This window comes from Macadamia integrifolia, unplaced genomic scaffold (assembly GCF_013358625.1).
Source record: "Macadamia integrifolia cultivar HAES 741 unplaced genomic scaffold, SCU_Mint_v3 scaffold1497, whole genome shotgun sequence".
Taxonomy (NCBI): domain Eukaryota; kingdom Viridiplantae; phylum Streptophyta; class Magnoliopsida; order Proteales; family Proteaceae; genus Macadamia; species Macadamia integrifolia.
The window spans coordinates 104,001-126,235 of NW_024868232.1; the positions used below are offsets into that span (position 1 = coordinate 104,001).

The 22,235-nt window shown below is 36.9% G+C and overlaps 2 protein-coding genes and 1 long non-coding RNA gene across 4 annotated transcripts; 1 reads left to right on the forward strand and 2 right to left on the reverse strand.

Annotated features, from left to right (window-relative positions):
• Positions 1 to 674: 674 nt before the first annotated feature.
• Positions 675 to 3,382, reverse strand: LOC122063957 (probable folate-biopterin transporter 8, chloroplastic). Its single transcript, XM_042627644.1, has 2 exons — positions 2,863 to 3,382; positions 675 to 1,894 (listed from the first exon to the last, which is right to left on the reverse strand). The coding sequence occupies exons 1-2, from the start codon at positions 3,380 to 3,382 to the stop codon at positions 675 to 677; spliced, it is 1,740 nt and encodes a 579-aa protein (XP_042483578.1).
• A 2,809-nt stretch (positions 3,383 to 6,191) lies between these two features.
• LOC122063965 lies at positions 6,192 to 7,664 on the reverse strand. Its single transcript, XR_006135528.1, has 3 exons — positions 7,436 to 7,664; positions 7,231 to 7,296; positions 6,192 to 6,688 (listed from the first exon to the last, which is right to left on the reverse strand). It is a non-coding gene; the product is annotated as an uncharacterized LOC122063965 (long non-coding RNA).
• Positions 7,665 to 9,469: 1,805 nt separating this feature from the next.
• Positions 9,470 to 20,991, forward strand: LOC122063961 (putative hydrolase C777.06c). 2 transcript variants are annotated; one of them, XM_042627651.1, is made up of 8 exons: positions 9,470 to 9,619; positions 10,918 to 11,065; positions 11,157 to 11,262; positions 14,190 to 14,248; positions 15,499 to 15,534; positions 15,658 to 15,767; positions 17,052 to 17,113; positions 20,639 to 20,991. In XM_042627651.1, the coding sequence occupies exons 1-7, from the start codon at positions 9,486 to 9,488 to the stop codon at positions 17,107 to 17,109; spliced, it is 651 nt and encodes a 216-aa protein (XP_042483585.1). In that variant the 5' UTR covers positions 9,470 to 9,485; the 3' UTR covers positions 17,110 to 17,113; positions 20,639 to 20,991. The 2 variants fall into 2 exon arrangements, with proteins under 2 accessions (XP_042483585.1, XP_042483586.1); XM_042627652.1 differs by lacking the exon at positions 20,639 to 20,991 and adding an exon at positions 20,128 to 20,587.
• The last annotated feature ends 1,244 nt before the right edge of the window (positions 20,992 to 22,235 follow it).

Sequence of the window (22,235 nt, forward strand, 5' to 3'; positions counted from 1 at the left end):
TAGTAACCACACCGCTTCCAGAGTTGCATCCAGAGTTTGCAAGGAACTGACCATGTTATCAGGTACTTAGGAAAGGCCTTTGAACTGATTATCCAAAAATGTAAAATTAAATGGAACCTGCCCTTGAGGCCTATCCCCTTCCTCTTGTGTGACCAAATTGAAAGCATTGGAGTTGCACAAGGAGATTGTCAGAAGACCATGTCCAAGAACAATTTTTCTTTTTGTTACACCTGGAAAATAAATTTTTTATTTTTTTCAGCTTTCAATTGCTAAATTTCAGTTTTCTTGGTCATCAAGAGGATAGAAATTTATTGTTGTTATCTTTTACATACTGAAATTTGGATCACCTGATGCAATATGGCATCACTATTTAGCATCATTCCAATCAAGCTGTTGAGTTCTGAGTCTTCTGGCCCTTTGGTTTGGTTAAACTGGGTTGCAGCTGCTACTGCAATTAGTAGGGAGATGACCAGGGTGTCAGCTGATAGCTTCAATTCCAGGGCCTTCTCCGGGACACTTAGTCAAATTTGTACTGAAATGGCCAAAACAGTTGGTTCTATCTGCAGTTATCTGTATCAGGATCCACTCTGAGCTTGCAGGTTCTGCAGTGCAATTTTCTGAATTGGAAACAAAGAAATCTCCATTTTATATATATATTGATTCAGTGCAAGGTGCTAAAATGACATGATTCCTCCACTTGCTTTTCTCTCCTTCTTCAGCTCACCAGCTTTCTTCACCTCTCCACACCCCACCTCATATTCTCTCTCGCGCCGGTTTGCATGAACAAAATCATATACCAATCTTCCCACTCTTCTATTTCTCCTACTTGTTTTACTCCCAACTCTTCCCCTTTCCTTTCCTACTGATTGTGACATAGGTACAAAAGATATCCAAACCAGTGGTACCAAAGCTGCAAGAAATTGTAGCAGAATTCCCACAGGCAAGCTTGTGTAATCACCAGAAGAAATTCCTACTAAAGATGCCAACCAAACACCCATAAACCCACTGATAATGGATGATAAACGAAAAGCTGAAGCTAAAAATGACATGAGCAATCCTTCACAACCTGGTGGGCATAAATTTGCAAACAGCACTGAGAAAGGAAGGAGCTTAAATTCAGCAATGGTTTCTGCTAAACCTGACATGCATAGGGCATAAGCTTCGTTTGGAATTCCCAACTTAAGATTGATCTGCTTCACTAGCACCAAGTCCAGGAGAAGAGAAGTTGCATATACAATCTGAACGGTACCTATCAATTTCCTCATGGGAACTGTTTTCCAATACCGAACATATAGAACAGTTGCAGATAGAAGCATCAATTGACCAATCACTTTAGACATCCCAATGATTGAAGGATCAAGCTTTAGACATTGTGTTTGGTAGCAGAAGATGGTGCCTGACAAAATTGGAACCACAGAAATGGAAGCTACAACCCAGAAGAGAGGAAGAGAAATGCTCTCCTCACTAATTGTAGTAAGAAGATTGGAGAATTGCTTGCATAGGTTCTCTGAGACAGAATTCCTTGTGAGATGGTGCCCTGATGGTTGTGGCAAACTGAGGGAAGCCTCCCTGGTCTTTGAGGAAATTGCAAGTTGAATGGATAGTAGGAGAGCAAATAAGAAGAACATGGTATTGGTTTGTTGTGTTTTCAATAACAAAAAACAGCCCAATAGGTTGCCTAATATTCCCCCAGCAGCTAGTGTCATGAGAGCATAAGATTGAAGACCACCCAATTTGTGCTTTTGACTGTACTCTGCTACAAAAGCATCTCTTGCAACTTCTGTGATTGATGCACCAATGTTGCTGAGCAAAATGCATGCCATTAGCATAGGAAGAACATCACCCACAACTGGGGTCAATGCTATGCCTCCCCATGACAGAATTTGCAATATGACTGTACAGTATGATCCATATCAGTAACTTAGAGGGAAATTTCAACATTTGTTTATATCCCTCAAAATAATTGCAATAAATAATGATTAGATTCTGCATAGTTAAGCGGATTTGATTCAACTCCATTAAGTTGGGATAAGGCTTTTTCGTTGTTGTATGGTTATTCGGATTCGATTATGCATTGTAACCAATCTTGAGTTTATTTCTTGTCTTCAAGTTAAGCTGAAGTTCTGATAGTATGAATATTACTTTTTTTTTTATACATCTATGATGGTATCATGTTGGAGAAGGCAATCACATTCTGCATACTCTATTATTGACATAATATTAGTATTATTATCAGTCTTTTTCCTATTGAAACAAATTGAATTCATGAATTGAGCTCCATTTTTTCCATGTAGAAAATGGGAAAGGAAAATTTTCCTATGAAATAAGATTTTCCATTGTTTCTTTTAAGATAAAATGCTAAAAAGGAATTGAAAAGTAGGAAATTCTTAATAGGAAGGAAATTTGGTGTAAAGTGTCATTGCATGAAAAATTGGGAGAAAGAACTTGCCAGTCTAGTGTAGGCAACACCAGTGTGCGGGGCAATGGGAGGGTGCGCAGGAGCATCTTCAACTCCCGTGTTTTTTGGGGGGGAGGGGGCAGCGTGGTCTTTTCAGAGATTCCTTTGCATACCTCTCACAAAACTGCGGGCCTCACATACTCTCTTTTCTATTAAAAGCTTCGAACTTAACAGCTAGAAACCCATGACGCCCATTGGTGCAAGACTACACACCGGCACCTAGGAAACTCTCTCCCATAATATAATTCCATGTGAATGTGAATATGGCAACAACTTTAGGTTCAATTAACCAATACAGAAGACTGAAAAATAGCCTACTTTAGAGTTTGGACTAGGAAAATAAAAGGGTGAGGAAAATCAAGGGAAAAAGAAAGCAGAAGAATATGAAAGGAGAAGTAACGAACCTCCAATGGAAATATAAGGTATTCTACGAGCACCACCGATGTATACAGCATCAGAAATTACCCCAAACAGTGGTTTGGCCACCATGGGTAGGTTAGCAGAGTTCTGAACAAGCTGCAATACTGAAGGATCCAAGTTAAGAGTGTGAGCCATGTGAAAGTTGAGAGCCAACCATGGAAAACACCTGAAACCTTGGACCCAATACCCAAACCCACACAGGACTGACATATCTTGATGACCCACTTGGGGTACTGACTCTGTTATCCTACAATTTCTCTTGGTATTGCTGTTCTTTTGTGGGTGTACTTGTTCATCAGAGGTAACAATGATGGGTTTCAGGATATGGATTAGTTTTATGGAGTTGTTGCTGTTTTTTGAAGATGATGATACTCTTGGGTTTTGGTGGTGAACGCTGAAAATGAGATTGGAGTGGAGAGATGCACTTGATGGTGGTGGCATTAATTGGATTCCTTGGGTCACTGAGATGAGTGTGTCTCTATTGGGTAAGGATGTGTAAATCATGGTTTTAGCTTAAAATTTGATTCTCTTTGCTTAAGAATTGTATACAGGGAAGAAAATGGAGAGCTGAGATTTTGCAGGATGACTGAACATTATATACAGATGAGAGAGAGAGAGAGAGAGAGAGAGAGAGAGAGAGAGAGAGAGAAAGTCAAGAAATACTCTGCCTTTAGGGGATCAAAATTTTGCTGCTACTCAGATTGCAGAACTTTTCCCTACTTGGGATTGTATCCAAAATGGATTAATTCATTTATCTTTTATTCATAAATATACTCTTAGGTTTTTGTATTTTTCAAGATACCCTTCGAGATTCTACTTCTTTGGCTAAGAACAGGTCTAGAAGGAAACTCCCATAACCCAGGTAGCGGCAAAATTTAATGTCTAAAATGTCAATTTGCTGTCAACAATCCAAAGAGGAGGAATCCATGAAACCTTTCCCATACTTTGTGACTACTTTAATGCTCACATGCATGCATGAGAGGTTTTATGGAAGAGATGGAATCTTAAAACAGTGTGGGGGAGGCTCCTGTGAAGAAAAGAAAAAGGAGTGACTAGCCCTTTTGTTGGACTCTTGTGGGGATCCTTCCACTCATATAAGGACACGTACACGAGGCAATCCAATTAGAGAAAGAGTTGTTTAACTATGAACATCAAATCTATGCCATATACGTTATAATTTATGCAACTTCAAGAGTGAAGGCAAGAGTCACGTAAACCTCTCTGGCGCTCAAAATTGTATTTTAAGGTTCACGAAAACAACATGAAGTATTTATTTACCATTTCTTGTTTTTTGGTGCAAAAGCTTCCCAGGGGAAAAGAAACTAACAAACCCCAAAGGGCAGCAATGGCAGATCAATATCCAACAAATCCTCAGAAAACAAAGATACTCAAGTACTCATAAGATTGTTAGAAAGAACAAAGGAAGAGTTTTTTTTTTTTGGATATATGATACAAAGGTTTTGGATCATTCGTGGAGAAAGCTTTAAAGTTGATTATTTAATGAGAAAGAAACATTATAAGAGCTTCCTTAAGTTGGGAAAAGGGAAGAGTATGGCAGATAGTGGCTTTTCTCCATCTATTCGGGTCTTAAAATTTGGAATCTGCATCCAAATCGGTTAGTGCCAAAACTGGTGGATCAGTGAGTTTCGATTCCAATATGACTCGGGCTATATTCCCAATCCAGTTCAGTTTTTAAAACCCTAATCCTGCCTTGATAGTAACCTTTTTCTTGTTCAATCTTAGAATGATTATGGTGGAGAATAATTCCTTCCGACTAATGAAGATAATATTTATAAATTGAGATAAAACCTAAGATTGTAGATACAGCCCAAGATGGTAATACAAAAATCACCTACTAATCATAGTACCAAATCACCAGATCTCCTTATAATTGTAGAGGATCTGATGATACTAGAGTTGGGGCAAAGATATCTAGAGAGCCCAACTTGTACAATGTTTTGTTGAAATAAATTTCTTGACAAGGCTTTGGTAAAAATATCTGTAAGTTGTTGTTCAATTAGAATGTGAGGAGTGTTAATAACTTTGGCTTTAATTTTTTCTTGTATAAAATGACAATCAATTCTTTGTGTTCTGTTCTTTAATAAAAAATTGGATTTGATGCAAGATGTATAACTGCATGATTATCATAGAACAATTCATCGGAAATTGAGAGTTGAACCTCAGGTTATGTAGTAAAGAACAAAGCCGTATTAACTTGATCATTGGTTGTAAAGACCACATATATCCTTATACTCAGCCTCAACACTTAAACGAGCAACCCTATTTTGTTTCTTATTTTTTCAAGCTAACATATTTCCTCCAACAAAAATACAGTACACGTAATTAACTTTCTATTTGATTCCAATACTCCATGATTTATGTATGTTGTTTGGTCTCATCCAAATTCCTTTCTTAGGCATGACTTTAGATATTTAAGTACGCGATCGAAAACCTCCACATGTCTTGCTATAACTGGGTGCATAAATTGACCAACAAAACTCACAACTAAAAGTAATTTCGGATCTTGTGATAGTCTTCTGAGTCTCTTAAATCTTTCAGAATCTTCCAAAGGTTCTTCATTTGCAACAAACTTGCTGTTGTAACCCATAGCAACCTCTCCACCCAACATTAAGACTGGCCAACTCTGCCTTAAGTTTGTAGAAAATTATAGCCAGTGGAGTATTGGCAGAGGCTTTATGAATGGGCGCGGCCATATGAACTCTATGGATATGCATCTAATTCAATCACAGGACAAGTTGGATGGATCATTGTGGACAAGTAGACGCCAAGGTCATCTACTCACATGTCGAGTTTTAGTCTGAATAGAGTTGGACACTTAGCTAACCAAAGCATTAATGGAACGAAGATTACAAAGTGGGGTAAATGGACTACCAAGATGAAGATGATGCATGTTCGTAATATATACATGGGATACATGGGAGGGCTAATGATTATATTTAAATCTAAAATTTGACACATGGCCAAATCCAAATCATTCCCTAGATGTCTAGCTGTCAGATTGGCCACATCAACCTTCCACATGGCAAGAGTAGATATGCCAATTCATACATTCTAAGTGGGTGAGCCCATCCACAAAACCATTGGATTAAATTTTGGAATGGTTCTTGCATGTTCACCTACAGTCCCCCCCCCCCCCCAACCCTGGTTCTTACCTTACGATTGGTAAATATAATTTTTAGCACTAAATGTAATTCTGTTCATTAATTTTGCACATAGGAAGAACATTCAGTTTACCATAACTTTGCAATTCCAACCTGGAATAGGTAAAGAGAAGAACACCATCAAGACAAGATGCAGGCCCAAAATTTTATCTTTTATTAATTTGCAGATTTACAAAACATTGAGGTGAGGCAGAACTTTGATAATTCCAGCATCACATCCCCTAAAAATACAGGGATGAGAATCCATAGCATGTAAGCAGTAAAGCAGGCAGCATTGTTACAGCCCATGATTATTTGCATCGAATTATTGTACACGTGAATTTTTCTGACTTTCTGCTGCTTGTTAATAGCTCCAATACCAGGAGATTGATGATGGTCACAAAGACACTGCTTGTTAAAGATGTCAGCCATTCCCAAAATCTTGACCCATCAGCACAACTGCAAACCTGAGGCTTCACATTTCATTGCAGGCTTTGGCAGTGGCATTCTTGTTTCTCACCTTGGAGCTCCAAAAGGATATATGGAACCTATAATAGGTGGACTAAGATCTACTCATGCTCTACTCATGCTCGTATCTTGAGAGGCGAGAATCTGATAGGACAGAGAAAAGCTGTGTGTCTACAAAATGCTGCAGCCACAATAATATTTTTGCGTTAGTGATGCAGGCCCTACGGCTAGTAAAAATCTCAGTAACATCTCCAACAATTGTCTCAGCTCCAACATCTCCGATTTCACAGTAGAAATCGGGAATGGATGTACGCAGACAACTCTTTGGAAGTGGGACACACCTAAGAAAACAGGGTCACTACCTGAAAACATGTATGATTGCATGATTGTCCTTTAAAAAAGATAAACACTAAAGTTGGTGCTCATTCAGTAAACAAGGATATATTCATTTTGTAGTTCTCTCATGGTTTTCCAATGTCCCAGACTCCCAGTACGTTGTCATAATTCCTTGGAATCAGTTTATCTAACTAACGATCAATGCAAATGATCAGCAAAAAGGAATACAAAAGCCTTAATAGCAGGTAATGAAAATAAAGTTTCTTTGATATATTGGAACTACATATCTACTGGTCAGCAATTCAAAATAGAGACATGTTTGAATGGGCCCCAAGAAAGAAAATGTTGATGCAGATTTTGACAACAGAAATAGGGAATACAGAATACCTTAATGAAGGGTTGGTCCCTGGGGGGAAAGGAGTCAATAAAGCTATCTTTAAGAAGTAATGAAACCTGAGAAAGCAGCAAGACAACTTTGAGTGGTGAAAATATGATGGTATTCAATAAAATTAGAAACATTCAATTTCTAACTGGTAATTGTAGTCTGTTATATTTTAATGCCCAGAAGCTTTAGTGACATGAAATGGCTAACCTTGTCATTGTTTGATTCTACACAGGTTATGGTATGCGACCTCAAATCTGAACAAAGGGAATCGAAGTAGTGCCTCATGACATTCAAAAACTTTGCTGCAGCTTCAGCCTGAAATTTGGTTACAATATATCAGTTATAACGAAATATCTCAAAATACAACAAATCCATGCACTGTGTACAATATTCTGGTGAGTGGTAATCAAAAAGGAAAAAAGATCTTGGACTATTTTTGAACAACTATAAAGATTTCCTAGTTAACAGTTCTGAAAGAAGAAAAAAAAGGGGGAAATATATATATATATATATATATACCTACAGCGTGCTGTATACCAAGACACATGGTTATTTTATTATTATTATTATTCTTCTTTTCAAAATAAAATTAATAAAAAATGAACTGTCTTGGCATAGCCTACTCTGTATGCTCAGAGAACCATTGTGATGTAGGGGGTTCCTAGGTGACTAGGTCTCCTACAAGATTAACTAGCTAGGTAGGGTTGACTCAAGGGGCTTAGGTAGATAGGACCAAAGAATCTCAGCCAACACGATTAAGCATGCAAGATAAAACGAGACTAATAAACAAAGTAGCCAAAAGCAATAATAATCTAGACGGAAAAACACATAAATTCTTACTCAAGTTTCAAATGGGGGCATGGGGAAGGGAACAAACGACATACGAGTTTTAGGTTCAGCACAAATCCATCTAGACACCCAAATTAGATATGCAAACAATCGATAAAATAGGCATAAACAAAGGACAAAGGCAGGCTTCAACGTCAATGGGCAGCATATATATAATAGGGATTAATGGAGGTGGGGAGGGTTTAGTTTAATGTTTTGCCATACTGCTGTTCAGATCTGAGGAGAGAAGAAGAGATCAAGGTCCTCCAAAATAAAGAGGTTGCAGTCCACTTTTAGTTGATGAAGATACATCCAACCGATTGTAGAGAGAGCAGCGCCAGCGGAGGGTAAACAACAACCAAGAGTAGTAGCAGCAGTGATGTAATGACAGCAGTGTATAGCAGCGGCAGTGAGGTAATGGCAGCAGTGTGCAGCAGCAGCAGTATTGTAACGAGTATGTAGCAACAGCAGTAAGGTAAAGGCAGCAGTTGCAGCAGTAGCAATTTTGTAACGGCAGTAATATGTTGCAGCAGCAGTGAGGTAAGGCAGCAGGTGCAGCAACAGCAACTTTGTAACGCCAGTAATATGTTGCAGCAGCAGTGAGGTAAGGCAGCAGGTGCAGTAGTAACAACACAGCAGCAGAAAAAAAAAAGAAATAAGTCTGAAAAGAAGGAGAGGGAGGCGAGACAAGAAAGCAGAGAGAAGAGAGAGCCGAGAGAGTAAGAGAGGAAAGAGGCGAGAGAGAAAAGTGAGAAAACGAGAGAGAGAGAGAACCGTGAGGGGTTGGGGGTTTGCTCTTGGCCTTTTTTTTCAATTAACATTCATTACCTCAATCGTGGCCTAAGCCATTACATAAATATCAATCTAGTTACTAAAAATAAAAAGAGTTAATTGACTAGTAAATAAAGACTTTCTAAAAACTAATCAACCAATAAAGTAGTTTCCTAATTAATTAAAAGATTAACAAGGAAAAGAATATACTACAAATAAACTACTAAACTAATAACTAATGGGGCCCACAAGATCTTCTAAAATCTTCTAAAACCTGGATCGAGCTTTCCTTCTTCCTCCTTTTTTTCTTCTTCTTCTTTCTATTCTTCCAGCCACAAAGATGGCTGCTTCTTCTTCTTCTTGCGCCTGTACACTTTGATGTCCCCATCAGAAAGGCTGAGTTTGTTGATTGTTTTGGTCTCCTAAGAACTCAGCATATAGCTATGAACAATAGTTACATTTTAAAATTGATCGTGGAACCTCTTCAAATCAATTTCATGTAACTCGGAAATGAATTTAAAAATTGAAAGACATTAAAGCTGCTGGTACTTGCTGCAGTCAAGATTTTACATATGTGTGTGTGTGTGTATTTTTTTTTCTCATCATAGCATTGATTAACCCTACCGAGGATTTTTAATTAACTTTATTATTTTTATCAATGCAGATAATTTTAACTCATGAACATGCTGATGCAGTTCTTGGCCTGGATGATATACGTGCAGTACAACCTTATAGTTCTACGAATGATATTGATCCCACTCCAGTTTACCTCACTCAGTTTTCCATGGACAGGTACCTGATGTCCTACTTGGATGTAGATGTCATTTTGTTTTCATTCAATTATTCTATTCATTTCCAGTTCACATTTTGGCATCCTCACATATCTAGAGCATAGTTGTCATGGTGATCCAAGGCAGTAGCCAGGTGCCAAGGTGTGCAGAGAAGAAGAAGAAAGGGGGGAAAAAAAGCAACAGCAACAAGACTACGAAAGAGGAGTAGAAACAGAAACAGAAACAGAAGAAGAAGAAATTACCAGTGGCTGTCGCCAGAGTCACGGAAGGATTTGAGGGTTTCAGTATCAAATCAGACCCCTTTTGTACCCCTTTTTACTTTTTTTCCCCCTCACAGATGCATGATTCCATGCATCTCATTTTACCAAAAATCTGTAGTCATGCCAACAAAAACAGTTAGAAAACAAATCAACATTATATAACCCTAAAAAATAACAAAAAATAGACCAACACAACGCATCTGCACTAGTCACATGGTGTGCGATGGCATCAAAACTGACACCTAGGCGATGCCTTCCGTGTGCCTACAGAAGGGTGATCACATTACACCTAGGGTTGCCAGGAGTGCCTTGACAACTATGATCTAGAATTCTGGATTTCAAAATTTTAACAAAGGTACCTGCATTAATTAAGAGCAAATGAAGCTAGTATTTTCACATCCAAGTTGGGATAACTATGCCATGATTTGCATTCTCTTTTTAGTTGATGCCTAAGTAAAGTATATTAACCTGACACTAATATTAAAAAAAAAAAAAAAAAAAAAAAAGAGCTTCATACAATATATTGTCTCATACATTTGTTAGACTGGATAGTAATTGAGTCACCTTAAAATGATTTTCCATATTTAAAGAAAGAGATTTTACATGCAGATGCTCAATAATATGAGTTTTTGGTTGGGTTGGTCAGCCCAGTGCACTGAACAGGACACTGAATTGAACACAGATTTTTCCAACCCAAAGCCAGCCACACCATTATGTCCAGCCCATCCAACCCAGCATTGAGGTGGGTCAGTTAGTTTCATTTTGAACCCAGGCTTGGTTGCATCCCTGTCTGGATGTCTCTGATAGACAGTTGATATGCTGTCGATGTACGTTTGGTTTGGAAAATAACAGTCCCCTATGTTTGACTATTTCAAGTATGCTTCCTTAATTTAATCAGGATTTTGTTTAATTTTTTATTTTCTCATGCTTTCAATGATTTTTTTCTCCCTACAGTGGTAAAATGAGGAGGTGACCCTGTAAGCTATGACATGATAGTTATGAATCCTCTATTTTGACATTGTACATTATGTTGAAACAGCATTGCAGTAAAATTCCCCTACTTGGTCCAGAAAAAACTTAAAGAAGGCCAAGAAATTAGGCGGGTTGCGCAGCTTGACTGGAAAGTAATTGACGGTGACTGTGACAAGCCATTTGTTGCCTCAGGCCTACAGTTTGTTCCTTTGCCAGTTACTTGCTCCAAATTCTGTCTCTCTATTTTGATGTTTAATAGTTGTTTTCTCCATACTTTGGTGTCTAAGTGATTATTTTTTAATGCAGGTAATGCATGGAGAGGATTATGTTTCATTGGGTTTTCTTTTTGGTGAAAAATATAGAGTTGCATACATATCTGATGTTTCACGTTTTCCTCCAAGTACTGAAGATGGTAAGTCTGCTTTAGAGTCCTGGCTTTACTTATCTCTATTAGTTTTTGCTTATCTTGATTCTTCATGTGCATGTGAAAAGTAAATAGATAGGCCAAAAGGATAATCAACCAATAACAAATCAGTATGCATGATGCTGAACTATAGGGCTATGGCCTATGTGTTAATTTATAGGCTTATAATTAAGGCCTAGAACAACAAACAACCCATAAACAAGTTGCCAAAGGCCAAAGAATCCTTCCAGAGCCCAAATAGTTCTTATTTCATTACCATTTCATCCGTCTGCATTATCTCTACCATGTCTACCCTACCAAACAACCACCATTTCCTTTTTTGAGGATTTTTTTTTTTTTTTTTTTGGGTTGCCTATCATAAGTAAACTTTCTTTACAACAGTTTTTGTAACAATTAATCCTGAAACCTATGTTAAAATATCAACTGTTGGGAAACATGTCCACACTCCTTGCCATGTTTTGGTGTTAACAAACAAACATACATCTTTAACTTGATTGATAAAGTGTGATTAGCTTGAAGAAATCCTTAGAAGGTCAAAGGTCGAATCAAGACATGAAGCTAAGCTTAAAGACATGAAACAACAAACAAGAAGGAAAGAAGATGAAGGGCCAAAGAATGGAAGATTCAAGTGAAGAAGAAGATCACTAGGATAGATTAAGTTATTTACAATGTAATTTGTAATTTCCACATACTTGTATGCACTCACCTCATGCATGTGCATTAGATCATATTAGAATGACCATAGAGCATGCCTTGACCAGGTATGGAAAGTCACTAAGTGGTGTGGAACACACAGTAACCTGACTTAAGGGTATTTTAGGGAATCTTAAGATTAGTATTAGGAGATGAATCCTTCATAGAAACTGTAGGAAATTGATTTGTGATTCTAACGCAACTGATCTCAGATCATTCTGAAGTCGGACAAAAAAGTTATGGTCAAAACACTAATGACTGGTCAGTATGACAGAGCATGTCATGTTGGCGGTCGACCGGCTGGAAGCCCCGGTCGACCAGAACCACCCGAGACCATAGGCGGTCGACCGGACCTGTCCGAGACCATAGGCGGTCGACCGGTGCCTGCCTGGAAGTGCCCCAACGGCTATTTTTTTGCCTACAACGGCTCTTGGCGGTCGACCGGCTACCAATGGCGATCGACCGGTGGACCCAGAATATGTCCGTTAGAGCTTGATTCCCTGCCTAAAATGCTTCACTAAGTTCACCTATAAATACCCTAATCACTCTTAATTAATGATTCATTAAGAAAGAGCTTTAAGAGCATTGTTGCAAGCATTAGAGAAGATTTTTCTACTTGAGTTATTCTATTACACAAATCCCAAACAAGAGGCTCAAGTCTCAATCAAAGTCCTCTACTCTCTCCTGTGCAAGTCAAAGCCGTAAGAGAGGACTTTACAAAAGGTGCATCACTCATCATTTATTATTCATTCTCATTTGCACTACACTTGAGGTATTCCTCTTATTCCACTATTTCTTATTTTCTGTTTTTTACAATTCTAGACTGTACTTAGGATTGTAAGGATACTCTTATCCTAAAAAGAGAAAGGTCTCTCTCTACCTCTAAAAGAGATTGTGAAGGCGTCTCTCTGCCTGGAAAGGAGATTTATAAGGATACTCTTATCCGTAAAAAGATTGTAAAGGTTTCTTCCCTACCTACTGTACTGAAAGGGAAAACTAGTGGAATACCTTACAAGAGGATTCTTGTAGGGAGTGGACTAGACTCGAATTGAGTTGAACCACTATAAATCTTGTGTTGTGGTTGTTGTTATTTTATTTATTCAGCATCGCTTTTAACTTATAGTCACACTTGTGACCTTTTTGTCGAAAAGAGTTAAATTCCACTAGTATAACCTATTCACCCCCCCTCTAGGTTATTTCATCAACCTAGACATTCATTGCTTCCACCAACAAACCTTACTTTAGCATAGACATAACTGGTAGATCTGAATCTAATCAGTTGGAAACTGGATAAATCCTCAATTTATAATGTCTGGTTACCTAGTGGACCTGTGGTGTGAGAAATTTTTGTAGTTGGTGGGCTCGATCTGATCTTGATGGTGCACAGACAGGTTAAGGGAAATTTAAAACAGTGGATATCCAAAACTAAAGTAGAATATTTTTACAAAAATAAGGTCTACTGGAGGGTATGCTGTGGGATATGAGGACACAATCCAAAACTAAAGTACAATATATAAACAAAAATAAAGCCTATTACAGGGGGCTTAGGGATATGGGGACACAATCAATTGATTCGGTGAGGTTTGACAGCAACAGGAGTATCTAGGATTATTCTTTTTTCAATAACTGTGGCTTTCTTGACAAGATTGCCTCAGAAAGGATAAAGAAGGTTTGAAGGATCATGAGGGCTGATTTTATTGTAATGAATGAGGAGAGAGTAACAATAGGTATTCAGGCATGTTTTCACTGGTTAGAGACATCTTAGCTTTGGTTCTGCGGTATAGCGTAAGTGCACATTATTCTCATTCATTAAGGATGACATGTTCTTCTTGGAGGACAGAGAGTCTTGGGTTGTTTTCTTGATGTGGGTATCTATGGGTAACTGTGTTTCATAAACCTCCTTCCTCTCTTTCAGCATGCTCAAAAGAAATGTATACCTCCTTTCTTAAGAAAAAGTATACCTACTTTCATAGTAGTTATATAAGCTGTGAATTAGTTCATAAACATATCTTTTAACATGTAAAATTAGTTGTAAGGAACTGTGTATTTTGAGTTTCCTAAAGTTACTGTGTCAGTTACATTTTAGCAGTATGGAGACTGATTTGTATCCGTTTATGCATGTTATGTTGGCATGTATTGATGTATGGCTTTAAGTGGTGTTTCCCTGGTACTTAACTAAAATATCTCTTGTAGTGTTTCTTAAGACATTTTTGGTTCTGCAGTTATTTCAAACTCTGGAGCTGGACAGCTGGATCTTCTTATCCTGGATACTCTATACAAGGTCAGTTTTAGGTTATAATGTGGTTTGGAGCAGCTACTGGTTCTGTTACTTTTATATGTATTTTGTCTTTGAAAAAAAGAAATGGTATACTTTCTTTCTTTATGTTTCTTGACACAGGATTTCTGTCCATTGTCAGAGACAGGGACTGCAATAAAACAATATCTAACCCAAAATATATCTGCAGTCACTTTGAGAAGGAACTCCTAATCCGCTATTATCTAATTTGAATGGTTGATAAATGTGGTTGGAAGATTTCTATTGGAAGATGGATGAAGTATTGCAATGGTTTTTGAAATTCAATGGCCCACTAACTTAAACAACAATGCCAGAGAAATAATATTTTTCCTTTTTGTTTTTTGTCTTTTGGTTTTTTTGTTTTTTTGGTTTTTTTGTTTTTTGTTTTTAATATTTTTATTCAAAATTAAAATAATTGAATCTTCGAGCAGAAAATTCAAGCTTCTCTGTGACATTGTAGATTGTCCAACAGTGTCTAACATATATAAAATCGAATCTGTGGAGTTTTAGATCGGCTTATTATGTCTAACATATAAAAAATTGAACACCAACTAATATATATTTACTGTAGTTTTTGTATAAAGCAATTCCAAGTTGACCAAATGTTGCTCAAAACCACCAAAATCTTGAAGTAATGCTCCAAAGTCGACCACCAAGACCTGATCCATTAGCTAAGCAAAGGATTTTGGCAATAAATCCGGGTTTCCTGGTGTTTTTCAGACCTTCGCGGTGAAGTGGGTGAAAGGTTCAAAATTTCAACAAAATGAGCTTAAATGGGGTATTGATATAACAGGTTTGTATCGTTTTGCCGAAATGATTGAAATGATACGAAATTTTAGTCATTTTTGCAAAACATTTTTCCGAAATGTGGCACTTCTTATTCACATATTACTTCATTTTGGTACATGTCAAAACCAAAACTTTTTGCCAGAATTTCGACATTTCGGTCAAAATTTCAAACCATGGCCTTTCCCCCTCCCCAATATAACATTCTAAAAAATAGAAAATTATATTTTTTGGAGCTATTACTTATCCAAGAGGTGAACCTCCAATTAAATATCTAGTGTGTCAATCTTGATTCTTTTCATTACCAATCCCTTTCTGGCTGAAGTCACTTGAGGTCCTCTCATATGAAATAAGTAACATTTTCAGCTTGCTTGATAAAATCTTTTTTGTGCTCTGCCCCTTAATTATGTTCTCATGCTAATTTTCCGTTTTGTTTTTAACTTGTGCAGAAAGGATCACACAATGTTCACTTTTGCTTGCCTCAGGTTGGATACTCTAAAATTTGTTTGAAAACCTAGACTTCTTATAAAGTTTTCTTGTTCTTGTTCGAAAGGTTTTCTATAAAGTTTTGTTTCTCACTTTGCAACTTTAACAAGTTCTTCTTTCAGACTCTTGATGCTGTAAAGAGGATATGCCCAAAGCGGGCTCTATTCATTGGAATGACCCATGAATTTGATCACCAAAAAGACAATGAAGCCCTTACAGAGTGGTCTAGAAGGTATGAAAATTAAAGCTCCTTCAACTAAATCATCATAACCTCTTTGATCGACTTTGAATGAAGTTACTAGAAGCAGATGGTCGAACTGGGAAGGCAGTCACCTAGGTCCCTCAGTTGGTTCTTCTAAATACGATCCAGTTCAAAAACTGTATGCCTTGGTTGATCTGATTTTGTTCAAGACCAGTCAGATCCCTGTAACAGAAAAGAATAAGAAAATAAGTTGAAATGAAAAAAAAAAAAATGCCATTGCTGTTAGAGGGCACTGCAGGTCACAGCCATTGCATGCAGAGAATTGAACCCGATAGAGGTTCAGGAAATTTGTTTTGAGACTTGGGTTAAAGATTTTGTCTTAAACTAATCTTTTTAAGATTTGAATAAATCACTATTAATCTTCCATATGGGAGCTTGGTTGCTGCTCACTTTGTGAACAAACTGCCCACTTCATCCTCAACTCTGTAGGAAGTTCTAGCACAAAATTATTACACCATGCAGCACAATCAACAGGTCAATTTTGGTTAAAGTTTAGATGGCTGGAGCATATGATTGACTTTGGTTTCAGTTTTTAGAGATGAAAAATATGTTGTGCTTGTCTATTCAACACAGCTCTCCACTAGCTTAACAGCTCAAAATACAAGGGAGAAAATACACTATATGGTGAGCTATATTATTGAGATTGGTCATGAAATTTGAGATGCATAAGATTCAGTGGACGTTCTGTCTATTAACAATTGGATTAGACAAATCAGCCGGCATATGGCATAAATAGTTTTCTAGTAGTCACCCACCTAGAGATCTCTCTCTAGGGTTATTCACCTGGGAGCCTTTTGTTTCCGTTTTACTTCTAGTCATCCATAATGGCAGAGTTTACTTTAACAGAGGATATGGCCTTTAGTAGGCTTCAAAGGTGAAATTGGATTCATATTGCTAACAACAAATATAGGAGGCGAACTTGGGTGGTTATAGTTTGTTAATACATGGAATTGTTATATAAAGTTGCTTGCGTCATTGGAGATGAAATTCTACCGAGTTGATCTGGCCCAGTTCCCTTCTTGTTTCAACCTGAGTTGGACTATTGTACCATCCTTAGAGCACATCATAGGTGACTAAGCTTGACTTTGCCAGGCCAATTGGTTAGAATTTCAAATGAAGCTGGATATGTATATCTAGTCAGCTCATAATTAGGTTGGAAAAGCTGAACCCAAATATGAGGTTTATTTCCTATTATTGATGTAAGGTGCCTATCAATGCTGATATCTGAATTTCATTTTTTCTTTCTGCATTTAGAGAAGGAATCCCTGTTGAACTTGCTCGAGATGGCCTGAGGATCCCGATAGAACTGTAATGAAGTAAGTGTATCATACTTCTAATTATCATATTACATCTTACTCTTTGATTCCAGAAATGTTCATGTAATTATAATATTCACATTTAACAGACCATGTAGAATGATAGGAATTGACCTTATTTTCATGTCAGGATATTATTTTACCATGATATTGATAAATATTGTCATTTTTGTAATAATGATGATCTTTTATTGCTTTTACTGCTATTAATATTGGGGAGAAGTTCTGTGGGTGGACCACCCAGTCAAGCTTGCCTGGGTGGATCTAATTCCCCTGTGGCAGTTTACTTGGTGCTCAAAGTCAGCACACACATGGTAAACCTATATTCATTTGGTTAGTTTCTGCCCAAATAGAGTTGACCACGTGGGCTAAATATTCCACCACGCCCATTCTTGCTAGAAATGGGCTAATTAGGTTTTCATCATTGTTCTTACTGGGAACACCATCACATTTCCACTGTTAAGCCAGTTGACTGAGATCTGGCAGACAAGCTACTGGATAGATTTGGAACCCATTTGATAGTCCACCTGTCAAAATTGGTGGCATATCTCAACTGTATGGCTCACCATGTATGCGATTGTTTCCATTCATTTTTTCAATGGTTCATGTTGAACTCCTTCCAATACTTTTCAGCATTTTCTAGATCTTCATTACAATACAGAGATATCAATCCAGACTGAAGTTTTAATTATTTCTAGTGATGATATGTACAACTAATCCACCAAATTCAGGCCCCCAATTGAACTACCATGCACCAAATACTAAGGGTATAATGGAATGGGTTCTAGGTGTGTAGAAGCCAACTCTCTTTCTATATTATTAATTTGTTATTATATTTTACTTTAGGATTATTATACATAATTTTACTTCATTATCGCAATAGAGGAAATCAAAAGAAAACTACCTCTCCACTTGTGTTTTTACGATCATCAATTCCAATTCATAACTGATCTAAAACAATTAGAGTTCAGGTTATTCCCAATCCTAAGAACTGTAAAAATATAATGATAAATTGGAATAAACATAAAATAAAATCATTAGTTATATTTGTTTTATTTCAAGGTAGCCTCATGCCTACATGCCCATTTTAAATTCCAATAACTGGCACATGGCAGGAACTATTGGCTTAATTTCATGGCAACATTAGTTTTGGGGGCATGTGTTTGGCATTAATACATTACTCATGTTCAATCTGACATTGGCGTTAGTTATAAGTATGGGTGTTATCCCCCACCCCAAAACCCCCCCCAAAAAAAAAAAAAAAAAAAAGATTTAGTAACTCAACAATATAATTAGGTGGGTAGAAGTTAGTGACTTGCTACCATGTTGAGAATTATTTATTTTGAAAAAATGTATGTAATGAGAAATGTATTGGATAAATAATGTAGGATTTTAAACGGTCACTATGAAGCTGATTTGGTAGTTCCATATTTGTATCTGTTTAAATATATGGATATCGACTAAACTATTAAATCCTAATAAAAATAAAGGAGCAGTGAAATACCAATTCATCTCTCTGTCATCTTAACTTATGGTACCATTTTGTGGTTAAAACTAAAAGCATACATATTATACTATCCTTCCAGAGTATGGATTTCCTACATATAAAATTTTATAATTTCTACAAATTGAAAATATTGATATACCTTAAATTTTGTGGATTGGAGAAGGGTATATTTGTTTACACATATGGTGCAATTAAATTGAATATTTATATTTAGGATATGGATAATTGCTGATCTATTCACAACCCTAAAAAATGGATATCTTGTGTTACATATAAAAAAAATGCAGTGTGTCATTAAAAGTGGACCTGATCGAAGGTCCAGAGATGACTTGAGAGGCCATATACCTAAGCATGAGAAACCACAATAACAAAGTTTTGTATTACAAAGAAATATTAGACCCTTTTGTGTTTATAGCATTTGATTTAAGTGAATTTTAACTATGTCAGAAAAAGGAAATGTAAGGGGGGTGGGCTGCGAGAAGAAAAATCGGAGTTCTGAACCAATGGAGCCGATGAAAATGATATATGCACTTTGTAATCTATTCTGGGTCTATTTCAGGACCTTTTAGGTCTGCAAATAAATTATGAGAAAATTGGAGTTCTTTTTAGTCATTCCATATCGTGAGAGATGCGACCATATGTGTACAGTCTTAGGAGTGTGATATTGGTCATGATTTTTATTTGGAAAAACCCATTTTGGAGCAAAATATAAAACTAAACCTCTCTTTTGGTTGACAGTGTTAAGAATAGACTAGCTTCTTGGAAGGTTCCCTTTTCTCACTCAAGTTGGTCGTTCAGTGCTCTCATTAAATTGGGTTTACATTTACTCTCTACTTATTTATTGTCATGTTTTTTATTCCCTTCTAAATTTTCTCAGCAATAGATTCCAATAGTTTAGCTTTTTGGATTGGGAAAAAGGTTGGTAAAAAAAAAATACATGCCTCTATCTTGTCCTCTATTTGTACCCCTAAATTATCTGGAACTATAGGTTTTCGTACTAACACAGTTCATAACCAGTCCTTGCTTATCAAGTTATCTAGGAGAGTTTTAACATCCCCTGACACTTTATGGGCAACAGTTTTAAAGAGCTTATATTTAGGAATGCTAATCTATTGGATCCTTTCCTTCTGTACATTTAAAAGTGGTTCATGGCGTTGGAATAGTACAAAAACGTGTTACCATCTTTGGGAAAAATGGTCTGCTAGACTGTTGGTGATGGTAACCAAATTTCCATTGGGTCCGATACTTGGATTCCTGAAATTTATGAGTGTTATGTGCCTTCTACAGTTCCATCACATCCTCATTACGAAAGTTTGATGAACTTATCGTACATAATGAGTGGAATGGTAGTTTAATCTTTTCAATCTTTCCAAATTGGATTGCTGAACTAATATATTAATATGAATAATAGACCTCCTTTGGATGTGCTCTCTAACCCCCTCTCTAGGATTATAGTTGAGTATTTTTCTAAGAGTACTATCAGAAATGATGATCTTACTACTTTCAGGAAGGTGTGGAAACTGGTATGGAAATGGAAGATTCCTAAATTTAAGATGTTTCTTTGGAAAGTGTTGGTAGATGATACACCAACAAAGAAGAAGCTAGCTGGTTTTGTCTCTTAAGACCAGTCATGGGAATTTTGTGAGTGACGAATCTGATTGGGATATCTTTTTCTTATGTGAATTTTCAAAACATGTTTGGTTTCTGGGCCAATGAGATTGATGAGGACTGAAGCTCTACAGGCTCATTCCATTCTCCATTTATTTTATTCTTTTGTTGTCAATTCTGATCTTAGTAGAATAGAGTTAAACCGCATATTTGTAGTGGCTTCAATTACATTTTATTTCCTGTGGTTTGCTTGCAATCAAGCTTGTGCTTGACAATCTCTCATATAAATAGATGGATATCTGAATTAGGGATTCTGAATCAGCATTCTTTTGAACAACAATTTGTAATGCTTTGCCACCTCTTCTCTGCTATAATTTTCTTCTAATGATATGTTAACCCTCCCCTCACAGGACCGCCCTCTATTGCTTTTCCATGGCATCTCTAATCATTTGATTGGAGATTTTGTGTGGGAATGGAGATGGGATTCATAGAGCTAGACGTATGGACAGATGTTGGAAATTTGGTGAAATGGTTTGATGAGCATCATCAATTGACTTGGCCTCGGGATTTCTTCTCTCTGTTTTATCTATTTCAAAACTTTTGTCATCATTTAGATTTGTAACTTTTCTTATTAAGGAACAACACTTATACGTCGTATATAAATTATGTACTACAACAACAACCAACATAACTTTATCCCAATTGAATGTGGTCGGCTACATGAATTAAATGTTGCAAAATAGTTGAAAGTAATGGAGTTAAATTATTCATAAAAGATGGGTTAAAAGGAGAAAAATATGGGGATAAGTTTAGAAGGTAACGTGGAATAGAGATACACATCATGAAAAAATCTGTTATAGATGGTCAGAACACGGGTCCTTGTTCTCCACAAAACTCTATTTGAAATCATACTAGGATCGAACGCTACAAGTTGCATATCTTTTTGTATTCCTCGTTAATAGTCATCTTAAGTCTACTTTTACTTTTTCTAGCACCTTCCCAATAAATCTGGTCACTCTTCCTTAGTAGAGTCTCCATTGGTCTTCGTTGGACATGGCCATACCACCTCAATCGGCTCAAGCGGAGTTTGTCTTAGATCGGTGCAATCTTCATTTTATATCTAATATTCTCATTCCTTACCCTATCTATCCTGATCTTCTTGCACATACCTCTTAACATTCTCTTTTCAGCTATGTTCAGTTTGTTTATATTACTCTTTTTAGCTGCCCAATATTCTGTTCCATACATCATAGCTGGTCGTATAACTGTCATGTAAAATTTTTCCTTGATTTTAATGTGTATTCTTTTTTTATATAATACTTCCGACGCGATTCTCCACTTCATCCACCCCACTGTAATTGTATGAGCAATATCATCCTCTATATCAATGATATACCCCAAGTATTTAAAACAGTCCCTCCGAGGTAGTTCCTGTTCCCCAAGCTTCACCACTCCCTCCCCTCCTCTAAATTGACTGAAGGGGCACATCATATATTCTGTCTTCGTTCTGCTTAACTTAAAACCTCTTGATTCCAAGTTTGGTCTTTATAACTATAGTTTAGTATTAATCTTATCCACAATTTCATCTATCAACACAATATCATCCTTAAATAGTATACACCACGGGCCTGAGCCTTGGATGTGTCTGGTTAAGTCATCCATAATGAGTGCAAACAGATAGGGGCTTAGAGCAGATCCTTGATGTAACCCAATTGTGATCGTGTATGTAAATTATGTACTATGGCATGTAATTGTCTTGCAAAAGGTCATGTGACCTTCGATTCTATATTGAATGCCTAATCTTAATCTTTGTTAGAGGTCATGTGACCTGCAGTTATCTTTGTTGGGGGTATGATGTCTTGTATTATGCCGCAGTTTAATCCAGGGAGTATTGGTGTAGATCACGTGACTTGTTGTTCTCTTATTGATAGTGAAGCAAAATCTCATTCACTGAGGATGTAGGCAATCTTGTCGAATCTTGTAAAACTGTGTGTATTGTTTGTTTTC

What these genes read in the sequence shown, in the direction of transcription:
- LOC122063957 (XM_042627644.1), bottom strand. Translation starts at nt 3,382, where the DNA reads ATGATTTACACATCCTTACCCAATAGAGACACACTCATCTCAGTGACC. An exon ending in ACCTTATATTTCCATTGGAG is followed by an intron (nt 1,895 to 2,862) that starts GTTCGTTACTTC and finishes CATACTGTACAG; the next exon opens with TCATATTGCAAATTCTGTCA.
- LOC122063961 (XM_042627651.1), top strand. Translation starts at nt 9,486, where the DNA reads ATGCAGATAATTTTAACTCATGAACATGCTGATGCAGTTCTTGGCCTG. An exon ending in TACAGTTTGTTCCTTTGCCA is followed by an intron (nt 11,066 to 11,156) that starts GTTACTTGCTCC and finishes TTTTTAATGCAG; the next exon opens with GTAATGCATGGAGAGGATTA. An exon ending in TTCACTTTTGCTTGCCTCAG is followed by an intron (nt 15,535 to 15,657) that starts GTTGGATACTCT and finishes TTCTTCTTTCAG; the next exon opens with ACTCTTGATGCTGTAAAGAG.